The sequence below is a fragment of the Camelus ferus genome, chromosome 12 (assembly GCF_009834535.1).
Source record: "Camelus ferus isolate YT-003-E chromosome 12, BCGSAC_Cfer_1.0, whole genome shotgun sequence".
In the NCBI taxonomy this organism is placed as follows: Eukaryota; Metazoa; Chordata; class Mammalia; order Artiodactyla; family Camelidae; genus Camelus; species Camelus ferus.
The window spans coordinates 18,409,744-18,425,845 of NC_045707.1; the positions used below are offsets into that span (position 1 = coordinate 18,409,744).

The following is a 16,102-nucleotide window of genomic DNA, read 5'->3' on the forward strand; positions in this document are numbered from 1 at the left end:
GGGGCTATTACATGCTTCCAGCCCTCTCTGCTCTGCTGGAGGAAGACCTGCGGGCCAGGAGCCTAGAGAGGGTCCCTCGCAGACAACTGGGGCTTTGGAGAAAGTGGCTGAAAGTCGGAAATGGAAACACAATCCCGGCATCAAAGTCTTGCTGTTCAGTGTCGGGTTCTTTCCAGCCGGAGCTCCAGGGGAGCCAGCCAAGGCAAGAGCCAGAGCTCCCCATACCTTGCCCGCGCGCTTCCGCCTGCTTTCCAGTTTGTTTGTTTGTTTATTAATTTATTCATTTATTTATTTAGGAAAAAATACAGTGTTTCTCCCACCCTTAGTTCCAAGCCCCAATCCAGTCACATCGATCTTTTTGGGTAGGGATCTGTCTCTCCCATAAGCCTCCTAAGCCTAGAGAGAGGCGCCCAGAAGTAGTCCTGATCTCTTCAGACCCCTTTGCGTCGGCCAAATTCAGCCTCCCCCTCCTCATACTCCCTCCCCAAGGCCTGCCAGGGGGCGTTGCCCTGTCCCTTTAAATCTCCCAGCTCCCTCCTCTTTGCCCCTCCTGAGAGCCAATCGACAGAGACCTCTTCTCTTTCGTCCCGCCCCACCTCCAGGGGTGGGAACCCCAGGAGACTCGGCCAAGACATCACGTGCACCGGCAGCGTCACGTGGACGCGGGAGGGTTGCGGAGGGGCGGCGGGCAGGAGCCGGAGATTTCTTAATGAAGTGTCCCCGCATGCGTAGAGGGAATGCAGGGAGGGCGGTGGAAGCACCAGCAGGAGGAGGGGAGGGGTGGAGGGGGAAGGGAGGAGGGATGGGGGAGGGGAAAAGGGAGCGAGGTGTCTCCCTAGCTCGCAGCCTCTGGCAAGTGGAGTTTTTAAAAAGCTCAAGCAGATCATGTCATGACGACTTCGCTGCTCCTGCATCCGCGCTGGCCGGAGAGCCTTATGTACGTCTATGAGGACAGCGCGGCGGAGAGCGGCAGCGGCGGCGGCGGCGGCGGTGGAGGCGGCGGTGCGGGAGGATCGGGGGGCGGCTGCAGCGGAGCGAGCCCCGGCAAAGCCCCGAGCATGGACGGGCTGGGCAGCAGCTGCCCGGCCAGTCACTGCCGAGATCTGCTTCCGCACCCCGTGCTGGGCCGCCCGCCGGCCCCCCTGGGCGCCCCTCAAGGTGCCGTCTACACGGACATCCCGGCCCCGGAGGCGGCCCGCCAGTGCGCCCCGCCGCCGGCGCCCCCCACCTCGTCCAGCGCCACCCTGGGCTACGGCTACCCGTTCGGTGGCAGCTACTACGGCTGCCGCCTGTCGCACAACGTGAACCTGCAGCAAAAGCCTTGCGCCTACCACCCAGGCGATAAGTACCCGGAGCCGTCGGGCTCCCTGCCCGGTGACGACCTGTCCTCCAGAGCCAAGGAGTTCGCCTTCTATCCCAGCTTCGCCAGCTCCTACCAGGCGATGCCCAGCTACCTGGACGTGTCGGTAGTGCCTGGGATCAGCGGGCATCCGGAGCCGCGTCACGACGCGCTCATCCCCGTCGAAGGCTACCAGCACTGGGCTCTCTCCAACGGCTGGGACAGTCAGGTGTACTGCTCCAAGGAGCAGTCGCAGTCCGCCCATCTCTGGAAGTCTCCCTTTCCAGGTAAGGAAGGGGCCCGAGCGCCGCCGCCGCCGCCGCCGCCGCCCGGGACCCCTCCCCGCCCCGCCTGCCCCGGGGCTCCGCGCCCCAGCCACCCCCGCCGTCTGGCCCCGGCGTGCCGGCTCTGCTGGGCTGCCGATGGAGCCGGCCAGGCAAGCTGTGCTGAGGAATGCGTCGGGGAAGAAATCTGCTCCGACACGTTCCCCGGAGCTGCCCGGCCGAGAGTGAAGCAATCACAGGCGCCCGAGCGCCGGGCCGCCGGCTCCGCTCCAGTCGGGAGCTCGCCTCCTCCTCCCCCAGCGGGCTCTAGTCTCAAGCGCGGCTCTTGGCCCCCTAAAGCCCGCTTCCGGCCACGAATGGGGGTGGGGTGAGCCTTGGGTGCCTTGGAATCCCAAACCAACAGGACAAAACGCTCAACCCACCAAATAATTGGGGGAAAAAGTAAGAACCCCCAAACATTTTCTTTGCCTGAATTTCCAAGATCATTCAGGCACTGGACAGTTTGTTTGTTTTTTTTTTTTAATTTAAAATAGGAGTCTAATTTGCTGGTACTTACAGAAATGTAGGATGTTTTTTGTTTTCTTTTATTGATTATTTTAAGAATTCGGCCACAATTTTCCTGATTGTTCAAGAAGCAGGAGAGCTAAAATCTCTGGAGAGGTGTGGAGAGAAGGGAGTTCACATCCTTCTCCTGGGATATAATACTCTTTGCCTCTCTGATATACTGAGCTCAAACCCTGTGAGTGTTCACATTGCCAACTCCCCCAAATGTGGAGGAGTAAGAGAGTTACCCATGCCTTAGACACAGAAAGAGGGGAGTGAGAATGAGAGGTGGGGGAAAGGAAGACCTGTTCTGGAGGGATCTGAGGTCCAGGCCTGGGCTGGGGACCCCTCCTCTTGTATGGGGTGGGGGGTTGAAATTCACTGATATTCTGCTCCTTTTCCAATTGAGGCTATCTCTGAACAGGAGGGGATCCTGCAACCCCTCCCCCTCCCCAGGGGGAAAAGACCAGTTCCAGGTTTCTCAAAACCACACCAGGAGCTTTGGATTCAGTGGTGTGCAGAGAGATCAGGATTCAGGGTCTAGCAAATCCAGAGCTTGAATCTGCTCTAGCTATAAGCAGAGCTTAGTGTGAGAGGACAGACTGCCTCCATTCTGATATGTATAGGGGTCCTGGGGGCCTAGGATAGCCATGTATGTCTCTACGTACTGATCAAAGGGCCCGCCAGCTCTACATATGGACAGGGATATTTTCATTGGGAGGTATAAACCTAAAGACCCCTAAGGTGGGCCTGAAATTCCTCTGCATCCGGGATTGGAGCAAGGGCAGATGGTTTTAAAAAAAAGTCACTGAATAATGTTAGAAAGCATAGAAAATAACATCCTTGTCAATATTATAAGATTGCTTAATGTAACACAAGAGAATACCAGGGTGGGACCCATACTAGATATCCCCATTTCTGGCTGCCAGAAGACTTAAAGTGATAGAATTTTAGTACACGTTATTGTGCATTACTCAGTAATGACTAATATTTTGACATTATATGATTTGTTATTAACTACCTAATATGAAACGCATAATAGTACTTTTCTAGAAGATAAGCAACTCATGTGTAGACATACAATAATGTGTTGTGGAGATATGACGCTTTAATTCCCCATCTCACCAGACGGGAAGCTTCTTGGAAGATGGGGAACTCCTGGAGCATTGGTAGCCATGCTAAAGGGCTGAAGGGCAGAGGAGCTGATGCCCACCAGGCCCACCTTGGGTGGAGGCATGGGTCTAGAGCAATGGGCAATGGGTTTAGTGTGAAGAGGTGAAGAGAGAGCTGCTCTGGCATCCTGTGTATGCATGTAGGGCAAGGTGGAGCTGAAGGATTGGAGAGAAGCTCAGAAATATCTTTGAGCAAAATAAACATCTTAAAGATTCCCAGAAAGAAAGAACCTGCAAAAAATAAACACTTTTTGGTCACAGCCTCCTAGAGAAAAATATCTTTGAAAAAAATACAGCCAAACAGACGTAATACACTTGCAAAATATAGCATGAAAGTGGATATAAAACACAGTGTGCCTCAGGAGCAGTGTGCTCACACACTCGTGTGGAAATAGAATCGGGCTGGTGTATCTCAGTGAGTGCAGAGGTCCAGGCAAAAGGCAGATGAAAAAGAAATTATCTTCAGGCACCCTCCATCTTCCTACCCACACAGAGATCTTTTAGAAGTAGTGAGATTTCCAGATAACTCTGTCTATGCAATTGTGGTTTGTTCGGCAGCATCTAGGCATAAACACTGCTGTCTCTCTTCAGCGCCTCTGGCTCTGAGAAACCTCATCTATGGCAGTCTGGGCTGGTGTGGGAGATGAAGGCAATTGTTCAGAAAGATCCAGATAATTAGGGCCAAGATGAGTTGTGGCTTCTTCCTTTGCCCAATTATACAGACCCTTGCTTCACTGCTCTTTTTTGTTTTTCTCCCTATAGTGAGGGTAGACAATTTTATTTTTTTATTTTGACAGAGAAAGGCAGAAATTCCAAGAGAGAATCAGAGACAAGAGGTGGGCTGGGTGGAGACAGGGAGAGACAGACACAGATAGGATTGGGGGAGAGAGTAACAGAGAGAAAGAAAGGGGCTCCTTGGGCCACACTGGAAGTTCCTACTGGCAAGCCTTTGGAGTTTGGTTGGGAAGAATGGCTAGGATTTCTAGCCGAACAGGCTCCCCTTCAGAGCCCAGAGCCCTATTGTGGGAGTGGGTGGTCAAGAGCGAGTGGGCAGTAGGAACTCATATACAGGACCCCAAGAAAGAGCTATGGCTGAGTATTGATCTGATTTTTTTATTTTCTCCTCAAAAGTGTCTATAAGGTTCCCAGGTATGAAATGGTGTGTGTATGTGTGTGTGTGCGCGCACGCACACTCCGAAGGGAGATTAGGGAAAGGCTGATTGTAAAATTATAGCCAAGTGCCCTACTTACTTTAGGCAGCATAGATACAACTCAAGGTCTGAGCTTCCAGATGTCTCCACATCTGTAGATTCCACTTCCTTTCCAGACAAGACAGCAGGCAATGAAAGGGGGCTTCTTTGAAAGGCAAGAGTGAATGTATCTCCCCAGGAGGCCAAAACAACCAGCAGTTTGGTCTGATCCACAAAAAAACTTGGCCAAATCAACACTTGGCATCCTGTAGAGAAAAATAGCCTGTTTAGACTGGTTACCTATTATTTTAGACTGATTTCTTGGAGTTTGTTGATTGAACCTCATTGGAAATTTATAGTTGGGGAGACCCAAAATTAGGTAGATAATTGTGAGCATTTCCAGAAAATGAAATAGGGATAATTATTTGGTTAATTAAGGAACCAAACCTCATTTTTATTCCATTTGCTCTCCAGGGAAAATGAGGTATTTTAAAGCTAAATAGTACCACATGACCTATTTCCATTTTAGAACTTACTGTGTCATTATGTTGAGTCAAAAAAATCTAGATTTAAAATCTGGCTCTGACACTTCAATTATTTTACCTACTCTGAGCCTCAGGTTCCTTATCTTGCAAAATGAATTTAATAAAATAAACCTGAAAAAAATGTTCTGAGGATTAAAAAAAAAAAAAAAACCTCTTGGTACCATTACTCACCCTCTGTTTTGCTCTTCTTCCAGAATGATCTATTTCTCAAATCATAGTTACATCTGTGAAAGTAAAACACACTTGAGAACTGAGAGACTGAAAAATTTGTCTGGTACAAAAAAATCCTTCTTAACCTAAAGGACATTCTCTGTTAAAGTGAAGTTATTTTGTTTTTCAGATTAAAAAAAAAAAACTTGGCCTCTTCCTACATAGGCAGAGAGAAGTGACAAGTCCAAAAATTTCCCGAGAAATTGTTCATGTTGTCACGAAGACAGCCACACCAGGCCATTGAAGCCGCTTCTGTCTCCTATATTCTTTCCGTGCCCTTCACTCCCCCCTGCATCCTGTGTAGACAAGGCTCCCTGGGAGAGAGCAGACCCAATGGGAAAGGAAGTAGGGAAGGTGTTTCATGAAGGTGGGGTGAGTACGAGCATTTCAGGAAGAGCTTTGTGTCCTCATTCTGGACTATCTACACTTCCAAAGGGCAGTAAGAATGAAGGAGAAACCCCAAATATTCAGTCCTCCTCATGTAACAATTACATTAAAAAAATTGAGGGTGAACTAGATAATCTCCCTAGTTCCTCACTTCCCCTTGGAAGTGTGGCTATGGCTTTTTTTTTTTTTTTCCTGTGCCCTTTTATTGACAGAGGTGAGGGTGGAGTGGAAGGAGGGATATAAGTGACCCACATTGCCTTTAGCTCCTGTGGAATTCTTAGCACATAAAGAAATCGAACTAGTAGTGGGATGACAAGGAATTTAGAGTTCAGGATTAGGATTCCTGCATGGGATGGAGACAGTTTCTTTCAGTCTTGGAGGAATGAAGAAGATAGCGAATTGGAGCAGAATTTGTTGTTTTGGTGAGTGGACATTTGTGGGGGCAAAGAGGGGCATTGATTTCTTTTTATAGAAGACTTATGTGAACAGTAACCCAAGAAGGGCTCTCCTGTGGGCACACCCTGGGGTGTGGATTCTTGACTTCTAAGGACCTGATTCCCTGCATCTCAGTGCCAGGACTTCCCACCTTGGATGTTGTGGCTCACAACATTGGACCTCTCATGACAATGGACCTCTCGGGCAGTCTGGCTTCACCTGGAAGCTTTTCTTCTTCTATCTATTGGTGCAGGCCTCAGATTTCTAGTGCGGAGCCAGTGACCAAAATTATGAAGCCATTATGTGCCTGCTGAAGCTGTTTCCCTGCCCACCATGCCATGCCTTGCCCTCCCTCAAACACGCAAAAGAACACCTTCCTCTGATAATCGGGCAGAGTATAAACTGACTGATGCTCAAATGATCTAAGTGCAGGAAGGAAGGGTTTGCCTGAATACCTGCAATCCCGCAGGCTGGCAGACTGGGAAGGGATTCAGAGGGACCCCTTGAAGGGTACAAGGGTTCTAATTAGGAGAACTGTGCAGAGCCATAATGGAGGCTGAGGCAAAAGGAAAAATCAATAATACTGGCCCTGTATTTATTGACAATTTTGATATTTTGTTCATCATGGATTTTTTGCATTCATTTATATGTGTTTTAAACATTGCATTAAAATATTACTTATCTTGGTTATTAAGGTTTGGGCACCCCCTACTTTAAAGTTTGCTCCAGAGGCAATACCCCAGAGGTCTCACCTTGGTTGTGGCCTTGCTAATAACAGAGGTGCAAAGGATTTGAGGACAGTTCTCCCACCCTCTGAGTCCCCACAGGAACCTTGTGCCTGGCCCACCACGTAGCTTCAAGGCCCCTCGCCAGGTCCTGGGTCCAGCCCGTGACTCACTTTCTGCTGCCCCCGCCTTCTCTCTCCCCCCAGACGTGGTTCCCTTACAGCCTGAGGTGAGCAGCTACCGGCGCGGGCGCAAGAAACGCGTGCCCTACACCAAGGTGCAGCTGAAGGAGCTTGAGAAGGAGTACGCGGCCAGCAAGTTCATCACCAAAGAGAAGCGCCGGCGCATCTCAGCCACCACAAACCTCTCGGAGCGCCAGGTCACCATCTGGTTCCAGAACCGGCGGGTCAAAGAGAAGAAGGTGGTCAGCAAATCGAAAGCGCCTCATCTGCACTCTACCTGACCACCCACCCGGCCACCCGCCCCATGTATTTATGTCGCTGATTTGTATCATATCTGAACCCACCGAAGGTCGCTTCTCGGGTGCAGACAAATATTTAAAGTTAACCAGAAAGAGGAAAGGCACCGCCGAGGCCGAGGCCGGAGGCAGAGAATATCAGAGGGTGCGCTCTGCCGCCCTCTACTCCCCACCCCATCCTCAGCCTCCACCCCTATGCAGTTGGGACCTACCGGGCCTTTGCTTTGGAGGTGGGTCTAGGTGGGCTGTGGGAGGAAGGCAGCCAGCCTCCACCCACTCTGGCTGTCACTCCTCGCCTGGCCAGAAAGCTGAGTGGCAGTGAAGAGCCAGATCATTCCAGCCAAAGCAGAGCTGGGGAACCCCAAATGACCCCATTCTTGCCACATCCTTTGCCCAGGCAGGTAGACGACCCTCCTGAGTGTGTGATGCGGGTGCAGGACCTGGTGAGCTCCTACCTTCCTCCCAGTCCGTCCTCCTGCTCCCTGTCCCTCCGGCAGGCACTCCTTAGTTAGGCAAGATTTCCCAGTTAAGATTTTCTGCATATTTTAAAAGTTACATTAATATTAATGGTAAGTATTAGGGATCTGGCATTGTGATTGGAATACAGACAGCACTTAGGTTTTCTTTCTTTCCTATCTGTTTCAACAAAAGCTGGAATTGGCCAAGGAGCCACCTACCCCCTCCCCAACCAAGAAACTGAGTTTCTCTGGAGGCTCCTTTGCCCCCTCGGCGGCCTCATCTGTTCTGTTTGGCCTCTTTTCTGCTTCTCAGTCAACATGCAGACATCCAGGGAAGACAGAAACTCCCTCCACGCTGCTAAATATGTCTTCTCTCTTTCTCTTTCTCTCTCTCTGTGGTCAGGCTGAGGATCAGGCCAGGCACAGAAGCAGAACTTTTTGCTAAGGAAAAGAAAAACTGCTCTTCTAAGGGGATGGAGAGTAGGTCCCCCAGCAGAGTCCCTCTCCAGTTACTTCTTCATGCCCACTGAAGCACTAGCTGAGAAAGCCTCACACTTTCACTTTTATTCATTGTCCGGAGGAAAGCGGTTTTAGTCCAGGAGGCCAAAATAACTGGCTCCCAATTAGCCAGCTAATGTAGATGCTGCATAACATTTCCCTCCTCAAAGGCCAACTTGGTGCTGGGGGGTCGGGGGCTCACTTCTCCTTTCCCACTGGCACATTACAAAACAGTGTTCTTTTGAAATGTTCATCAAAAATAGGCTTTTAAAAAAAATGTCGTGTATCTGTATATAGTATTGTGATGTCTGAATGACAATGTACTGAATGCAAAAAGGAAAAAAAACCCACAAACCTGTTTTTAAAATAAAATCTTTTTTTTTTTTTGCCTTGACTTTATCACTCAGATTCCTTCTGAAACTCCCTCTATCCACTGGCTCCTCAGGGCTCTGTTGCCCAGACTGAGCCAGGATGGGCAGGGGAAAGGGTATAGATATCACCCCCAGCCAGGTAGATCCCAAACTCATATTTTGCTCCACTTGAGTTTCTTAAGTGAGTTATTCAGGTTGTTGTTACTATCTAGACAGGAGAAAACTCTTTCCTATCCTGATGCCCGAAATAGATGAGTGTATCTTGGGGAGAGAAGAATGTAATCAGCAACTGGAAAGGCCTGGGAGCAGGTGAGTGAGGTCACTTCGGTTAATAGTTGGGGCTCAGATCCAGACCTGGATTCTGAGAAAGTGACATCCTAGCTGGGAGCTGGATGCTCTGGCAGAGGCAGCGGTGGCGGGGCGGTGGCGGCAGTGGGGTGCTAACTTTAGGCTTTTGGGGCCCTACTGCCCCAGAGCATCCCACATCCCTCCAGACAGTTCAGAGCTGGAACTCAGAAGGGGCCTCCACAGCCTGCCCTGCTGCCCTGCCACCTCAGCCTTCCCAAGCTGCCCTCTTTCCTTCCCCACCAACCTCTGTAAGAAGTCAGGGCCACTGGGGCCCCATGGACTCCCACTTCATGCAGCCAGCCTCACTTTTATTCTGCAGCATCCCTGGGAGCCCCAGTCTTCCAGGCAACCAGGAGCTGTGTAGACTCTGCCACTAATTTGTTTTCCCTGTCACATCCATCTGAGCCTATCTCCCTATCTGGCAGAGTTAATGAGATCGTTAAGTTGTCAGGTTAAGAGACTTTTAAAAAGCAATATAGCCTAAAACAATGTTATCTCAGATTAAATCTTTACTGCAGCAATTTTTATTTATATATAATATTTTCCCTCTCCTGAGACACAGAAAAACTGGAGGCACTGGGTTGGAAATCAGAGTTCTCTGATTTCCCTTTGCCAGATGGCTGAAGTTCTTGAAATTTTATTTAAATAAATATTTCCGGAGGTGAAACACACCCATGCGTGCGCACGTGCACACACGCACACACACACACACTCACTCCAAGTCTGAAAGACAAAGAGCCCGAAGAACTCGCCCTCTGCAGAGGCTCTACCGCTGATGTGACTGCCAGCCCTGTTCCACTCCATTTCAACTCTGGGTTAACTGCCAAAGAATCAAATGCTGAGCAAAATGGATTTAGGAGGTAATAGGTGAATCTCCCAGGAATAAAGTTCATTCTTAATTCTGTCTTCCCTTTCTCTCCCCACTCACCACCCTAACCTCTTTCCAGAACTTCTGTCTCCTCTGAGGTGGACAGAATTGAAGATTAAATGTGTGTGTTTGGTCAGAAAAAGAAACCGAGTAGACAAGAGGCCCGGGGCTCCCTTGATATGGACCCCTACCTGCCTTGACTTGCGGGTACATTGGGTAGTCCCATAACACAGCTGTAGGCATAGTGGAAGATGGAGACTCTGTGGGGAAAGAGAATTCTAGAGTTCTCTGAGGCATCCTTCCACTTTTGCATACAAACCCACACGAAGTCAAATAAACAAGTCTTCCCACACGGAGGGACCCGCCCTCAGGGGGTGATGGAAGAAAGAAGAAAGCTTGCATAGGCTCTTTGGGGTTGCACCGGGACGCTGGTGGCCGGGATAAGCACTGCAGTCCCTCTGAGTCCCTGTGAGCCCCAGTGTGCCAGGGGGTTAACACACCTCTCGTGCACCAGATTAAATACACCTGGAGGGATTTTGGAGGATTATCATGCCTGGATCATTCTGGAGATGCCTCTCCCATAAGAGTAAGTAAGCATGAGAATGGAAACTTCTGTGTGAGGCATGGATTGTGTGAATGTGTGTTCTGGGAAGATGAATTTGGGAAAAAGTAGGATTCCTTCTCTGATCGTGTTGGTCCCTTGCCTTTCCTTCCTTCAAGAGTTGACGTTCTCACTGGGGAACTCTGTGAGACATTCCTGCGATGGGGTGTGCTGTGTGAGTGTAGAGACTCTGACCAGTGGAGAATTTTCTCAGCCTTTACCGCCTGTGTGCATGCATTTGTAGCAATGTTGTCAACCAGCACTCATCTCAGCGTGTACAGTGTGTTTTTTTCTTTATTCAAATCTATAAAAAGCCTTTCTTCCCAAAGCCAGTCTCCTAGTGTCTGTGTGAGAGTGAGGATGCTATAAATATGAGGATGCAAGTGGATAGAAAAGGTCTGAAGGGCTATGAGCCCAGAGGCATCCCGGGAAATGGACAGCCCTTCTCCTCTGGGACTGAGGCTCCTGTCATCTTTCTCATAATCCAGTGGCATTCCGCACTCCTCGTGGGCCTCCCCCATGACAGGGCTGGGGGACCTGGGTGAGCTGGGGCCTCACAGGACTCTCCGTCTGGAGGTCACTCTACCAGGCAGCTAGGGAGGGCTCAGTTAGATCTTTTCCTGAGCTTGGGGGAAAAAAACCCCTTCCCCAACCCACATCTTAGTCCTCAGACCTAGGGCCAGCAGAACGGGCCTGTCAGCCAGTAGTCAGTCCCACAGCCTGGAACCCACCTGAGGGAGCAAGGCCAGCGGTTCTTGGGAGATCCCTCCACGACTGTCTCCAGACCATCTGCTCCTGAGGCTGATCCACAGGCGGCTGGGTCAGCAGGCCAATGTGGGTATAAGGTGGGGGACATTCCATCTCTCAGAGGACTGGAGCTGGGGACCCTGCAGCAGCTCCCTCTGTTCAGAAGAGAACTCCCCACCCTAGGACTCATCTGGGTCTGACTTGGATGATGTCGGGAGCCCACTCCACAAAACCTCCAAGTGCCAGTGCCGGTTCAGGCAGATGTGTTTCCAGGCCAGCGCTGGTGGAGTATTGAGGGGCTCTGGGGAGCCAGGGGCTTCTGGGAGGAGGAGGGGGCCAGAGCCTTTCTGCAACCAACCAGGCTCTTCCTCTTTTAGCCTTGACCGTGACTAGGTCTTTCTGACCTTGACATCACAGGGAGCACAAGGAAGGGGGGAGGGTGGAAAAGGCCTTGATCTTCCGGTGGCCAGAGAAGGGGAGGGCCCCTCGCCCCCTTGACGCGCCATCCCCCTTCCCGCCAGAGCCCGCCGCCTCTGTTTACACACAGAGGTGTCGTCTCCAGTCTAGACAGGGGCGCTAATAACGCCCATAAAAGGCGGCCTCTCCAGAGATGCTCTGCAACTTGGCTCCCGTGCGCCTACCGCTGGCCGATGCCTCCGCCTCTTCCGCCCCGCCCTCCTCAGATACCTCCGCTGGGCCTGCAGGCCGCCTTGGGGAGGGGGAAACCTGGAGGGTTTCTAGAGGCTGAGAATCCCCACCCTGAACACTTCTGAACCTCCAGAGGTAAGTGGATCCCTGCTTCCCCAGCCCAGCCAGCCTCGGGGTTAGCGGTACATCCTCCCAACCCCACCAGGCTACCCGGTGGGTTGCCCCTACACCAATTTGCCTGTTCCTCCTCCCTTCCTCAACTGGAGGCTTGGATTTGAGAAGCAGTTTGTAGCCGGACAGAGTAGACCCCAAAGCAGATCTCAGCCCCTCCCCAGAGCTAGGTCTGGCCAGAGGCCATGGTCACAGGGAGCGGCTGGCTGCAGGGCTGAGGGCAGACTGGGTCGACCTCACCCCATACCGAGCTTTGAGGTCCACGGAGACCCGGCCCCAGGCTCCCTACCCGTTGTTCTTGCTGGCGGCTGTAGGTGTGGCGTTTGATGAGAGGGTGCCTTTTTTTTTTTTTTTTTAAACTTGGTCCCCACACCTTTCCTGACAGTAATTCACTAGGCGGAGGAGATCCTCTGCTGGCGGAGGGGGAAAATGTCAGAGCCCTGCAACTATTTAACTATTAGCGCGCCGAAAGGAGGGTGAAAATGGGGGAAGATGACTCATTTAGGGATGCTCAGGTGAGGGATGGAGGGATGGTCTTCCAGATATTCCTGCCTGGAACCCCACCCCCACCCCTTCCCCATTTTCTGAGTAGCAATCGGTCTGAGATCTTGCGGTGGGAGGGCGTCCCCGAGGAGCCACAGAAAGCTCGGTGGAGGTAAGGACGCTGCTGACCCCAGGTCGCTTGTGTTAGCATGATAGCCTGACTGGGCCCCCTCACCTAAGTTACCTCTCACCACCGCCCCCCACCTAGTCTGCAGAGCCCTGGAAGGCAGCACCTGGGGAAGGGGCCTCCTAATCTTCTCCTTAAGTCCTGGGCACCTAAAGGAGCCCTCGGAGCCAGATGACCCCTAGATGAGCTGGTGAAACGACAAAAGAGGAGACTCAGCCCCCTACCTCCACCCATCTGCCTTGTCTGAACCCTACAGATTCTGCCCCAAGCCTGAGATGCCCCAAAGGGGCGACACAGAGAGAACTGAGGGGTCAGGCCAGGGCCCAGACCTTCCCCATCCCTCGTTTTTCTCTCCCTTCTCCCTGACCGACCAGCCCAGCTGCTGCTCACCTCCCTTCAGGGACCCAGTCTTTGCCTCATTTGCATATGCCGCAGAACCGCTTTGCGCAAACTAGCCAGTGACCTTGAACTGGGCCACTGTGGCCTCTCGACTGACGGGAAGAAGGTAGCACCGCGCGGAATAATTCCGACCTCGGGTGGGCGGGGAAGCCCCAATTACGGCCGCTCACAGCCGCTCGGCGGTGGCCTAAGCCTCCGGCAGCCGCTTTGCCCCCGCGACCAGAGCCGGCGTAGATTTCGTAGTAACTCCTCTCGCCTGGCTCGGCGGTGGCGGGTACTCAATGCCCCGCGCGGGGGCCGTGAAGATGCCGGAGAGACGGAGGCTTAGAAAGAGAAGGTGCGGGAGAGGCGGCGCGGCAACCAGCTGGTGGATGCGAGGAAGCGCGAGGGCTGCCGCGGGTCTTCAAAGAAAACCTTGGACCACGTCCTGGCCTTCAGTTTTAATTAACCCCTGAGTTAATGAGCTTGGTATGGTTGAGCCAGGCCAGCTGCGGCAGGAACCTGTGGTCCAGTGGCCAGCAGGCAGTCACTTCTTCTAACCGTACGATTTGATGAATGTATGGAAGAGTGGGCGCACAGTTCGCTCCTCGAGTCCAGAGCCTGGGTCTGGCCATTACCGTTTTTGCATGTGGGCTGCGAAAAGCCGGTGGATTAAACCCTCTGGAAGCGGCTGCCCAGCACCTTGGGCTGCAAGTCCTTCCTATTCTCCTCACCCAGTCCCAGTCGGCTCCTGGCAAACAGCTTTCGCGGAGGCTGGGTTTAGATCTAAGGCTTCGCACCAGAGCCTCCCGTCGGCCCCGGGGACCCAGGCTGGGAGCGGAGCTCTGAGGCCAGTTAGTCCAAGCCGGTTAATGAAGGGGCGCCTGAGCTGCGTGTGCGGCGGGCCGCCTTAAAGGCGAACAGAACCGCAGTGGTGCATGAGGAGGCTGGGCGTCTAGACTGCCTGGGTCCTCGCCGGGTCCTGAAAACTCCTAGGTTCATTGTGAGCCTCGAGGAGCAGGACACTAGGAGTGTAAATTTTGCTGGTGGTCTTCTATAGCTCTCCCTGAGAGGAATCAGGTTCGGCGGCACGGAAGCCAGAGGAGTTTGTGCGTGTACCAGTGCTCAGAGTCTGAAACATGAGAAAAATGGTCTTTTTTGATGGGGCCAAATTGGGCTGGGAGAAACTGCATGTCTGGAAGAAGGAAGCCTTCACTCCATCCTCATTTCCCCGGCCTAAGCATCTGCCGCCCTGTGGCCGCAGCTCTGCGTGCTCAGCGGCCTGGAGGGGAGGGCAGCGAGCAGAGCTCCGGGCCTAAGATGTGAGCTAGGGAGGGATGGGGAGAGGCTAAGACCATCCTCCTGAGGTTCCTCTTGTAGGAGGTTGGAGCCATTTGGGAGAGAAAAAAAGAATGGGGAGAAGCCTCTACCCCATAAGGACTAGTGATTGCCCGGCAAAGCTCAGTTCGGCATCCCCCACACCAACAATAGCGGCTCAGCGCGATGCATGGAGGCCTGGAGGCCTGGAGATCTCGCCGCCGGCGCAGTGTTCTGATTGAAAACAGCAACGATATTAAAGTCACACTCTGTTTATAACCAAAAATAACCCTCAAATAAGTTTTTGAAAAATTAAAATTTCAGTAACGCTCGTTAATACATCTTGAAAGGGGGGCATAAATAAGACGTTGGAAATGCCATGACGTGGATTTTGCAGCGGAGGGATGATCCTCTGTGCAGTCGCTCAGTCCCTTAATCAATTAGACACAAAAAGGCTAATTCAGGCGGTCTCCTGCTCGCTCCTCGGCGCCCCAGCTATCATGGTTCTGACTGGAGATGACTGAGTGGGGCTGGCATCCCATCGCTTGGCCTCGGTTCCGGCAAGTGGTCCCGGCGCGGATCGGGCTTCTGGGCGCGGGTGGGCAGTCTGGCAGGCCAGGGCAGGGAAGGGGAAGCGGGGCGAGGGGCGAGCGGCGAGCTGTGAGCTATGCCCAGCAGGGAGACGCCCGCGCGGGCACATCTCTTTAGAAGTGAGTAGCTTTGGTTTGGGATATGAAATCGCCGGGGGGAGCTGTGGAATTCAAAGAATCTGCGTTTCAATCTGCCGTGTCCTGTAAAAGAGAGAAAAAGAGAGAGATGAGAATCTTCTGCTTCAGTCTGCTTTTGTAGCTTCCACTTACTCTCAGATATTATACTTTTCACTTACATGGGTTTCGTGCTCCCATCTTCTCTTGGATTCTGTCATCTCTAATTTTCTCTAAATCTTCCGGTGTTTTCTCATAATTAGGCTTTTGCTGAACTATTTATCTCACCTGGTATTACTTAAAGCCATACTTTGCATAGGAGCCTGAAATAGTCACATAAAAATCTGAGTATTTTGTCTACTAGACCCCAATAGAATACACCTAGTTTTGAAGGTTTTTGTTTCTTTTTTCACTTTAATCCACTTGGCTGTGTCTGTGGACTTGGTTGAGAATGGATTGTGGTTTCCAGATGTCGGTTAATTTCACCAATGGCCAGCATTGTGTTTTCAGCCTTTTGTGGAAGGAGCTGCTGAGCTTAGCACCATAAACATAATTTTAAAGTCTCAACAGGATAATTCTCCAGAGTTCTTTCCCTCATTCCCAGAACACCTACTGGAATGGTTGGTGTTATCTGATGGTCCCAGTGGCAAGCTGGGCTGGTTGTGGGATGTGGGTGTCTCCTCTGCAGTGGGAATCAGAAGTCTCTTGGGCCAGCCAAGCCCTGCTGGGAGCCCAGAGCCTCTTCCTGCAAAGACTCCAAAAGACACACACACACACACACACACACACACACACTCACACACACACACACACACACAATCCTCTCTAACCCACAGAGGTCATAGGGAAGAGTAGTTCAAGCCCCAAATTTTCAAGAGCAGGCAGGCAAGTTCTTGTTCAGCTGAGCACTTCCTTTTTCTGCTTCTGCCTCCCTTCTGCATCCCTCCTCTAATAGGGAGTGAAGGTGTGAGGCGGGTGGCTCCCCACTGGTGAGTGGGGAGGACCTGGCATTAAC

The 16,102-nt window shown here is 51.8% G+C and overlaps 1 protein-coding gene across 1 annotated transcript; it reads left to right on the forward strand.

Moving 5' to 3' along the window:
• Positions 1–807: 807 nt before the first annotated feature.
• Positions 808–8,658, forward strand: HOXC13 (homeobox C13). The gene is made up of 2 exons (XM_032493016.1): positions 808–1,626; positions 7,037–8,658. The coding sequence occupies exons 1-2, from the start codon at positions 891–893 to the stop codon at positions 7,291–7,293; spliced, it is 993 nt and encodes a 330-aa protein (XP_032348907.1). The 5' UTR covers positions 808–890; the 3' UTR covers positions 7,294–8,658.
• Positions 8,659–16,102: the final 7,444 nt, after the last annotated feature.

Bases quoted from the DNA above. Each gene is read 5' to 3' on its own strand.
- HOXC13 (XM_032493016.1), top strand. From the start codon at position 891: ATGACGACTTCGCTGCTCCTGCATCCGCGCTGGCCGGAGAGCCTTATG. The intron at 1,627-7,036 runs GTAAGGAAGGGG...CTCTCCCCCCAG, and splicing joins CTGGAAGTCTCCCTTTCCAG to ACGTGGTTCCCTTACAGCCT.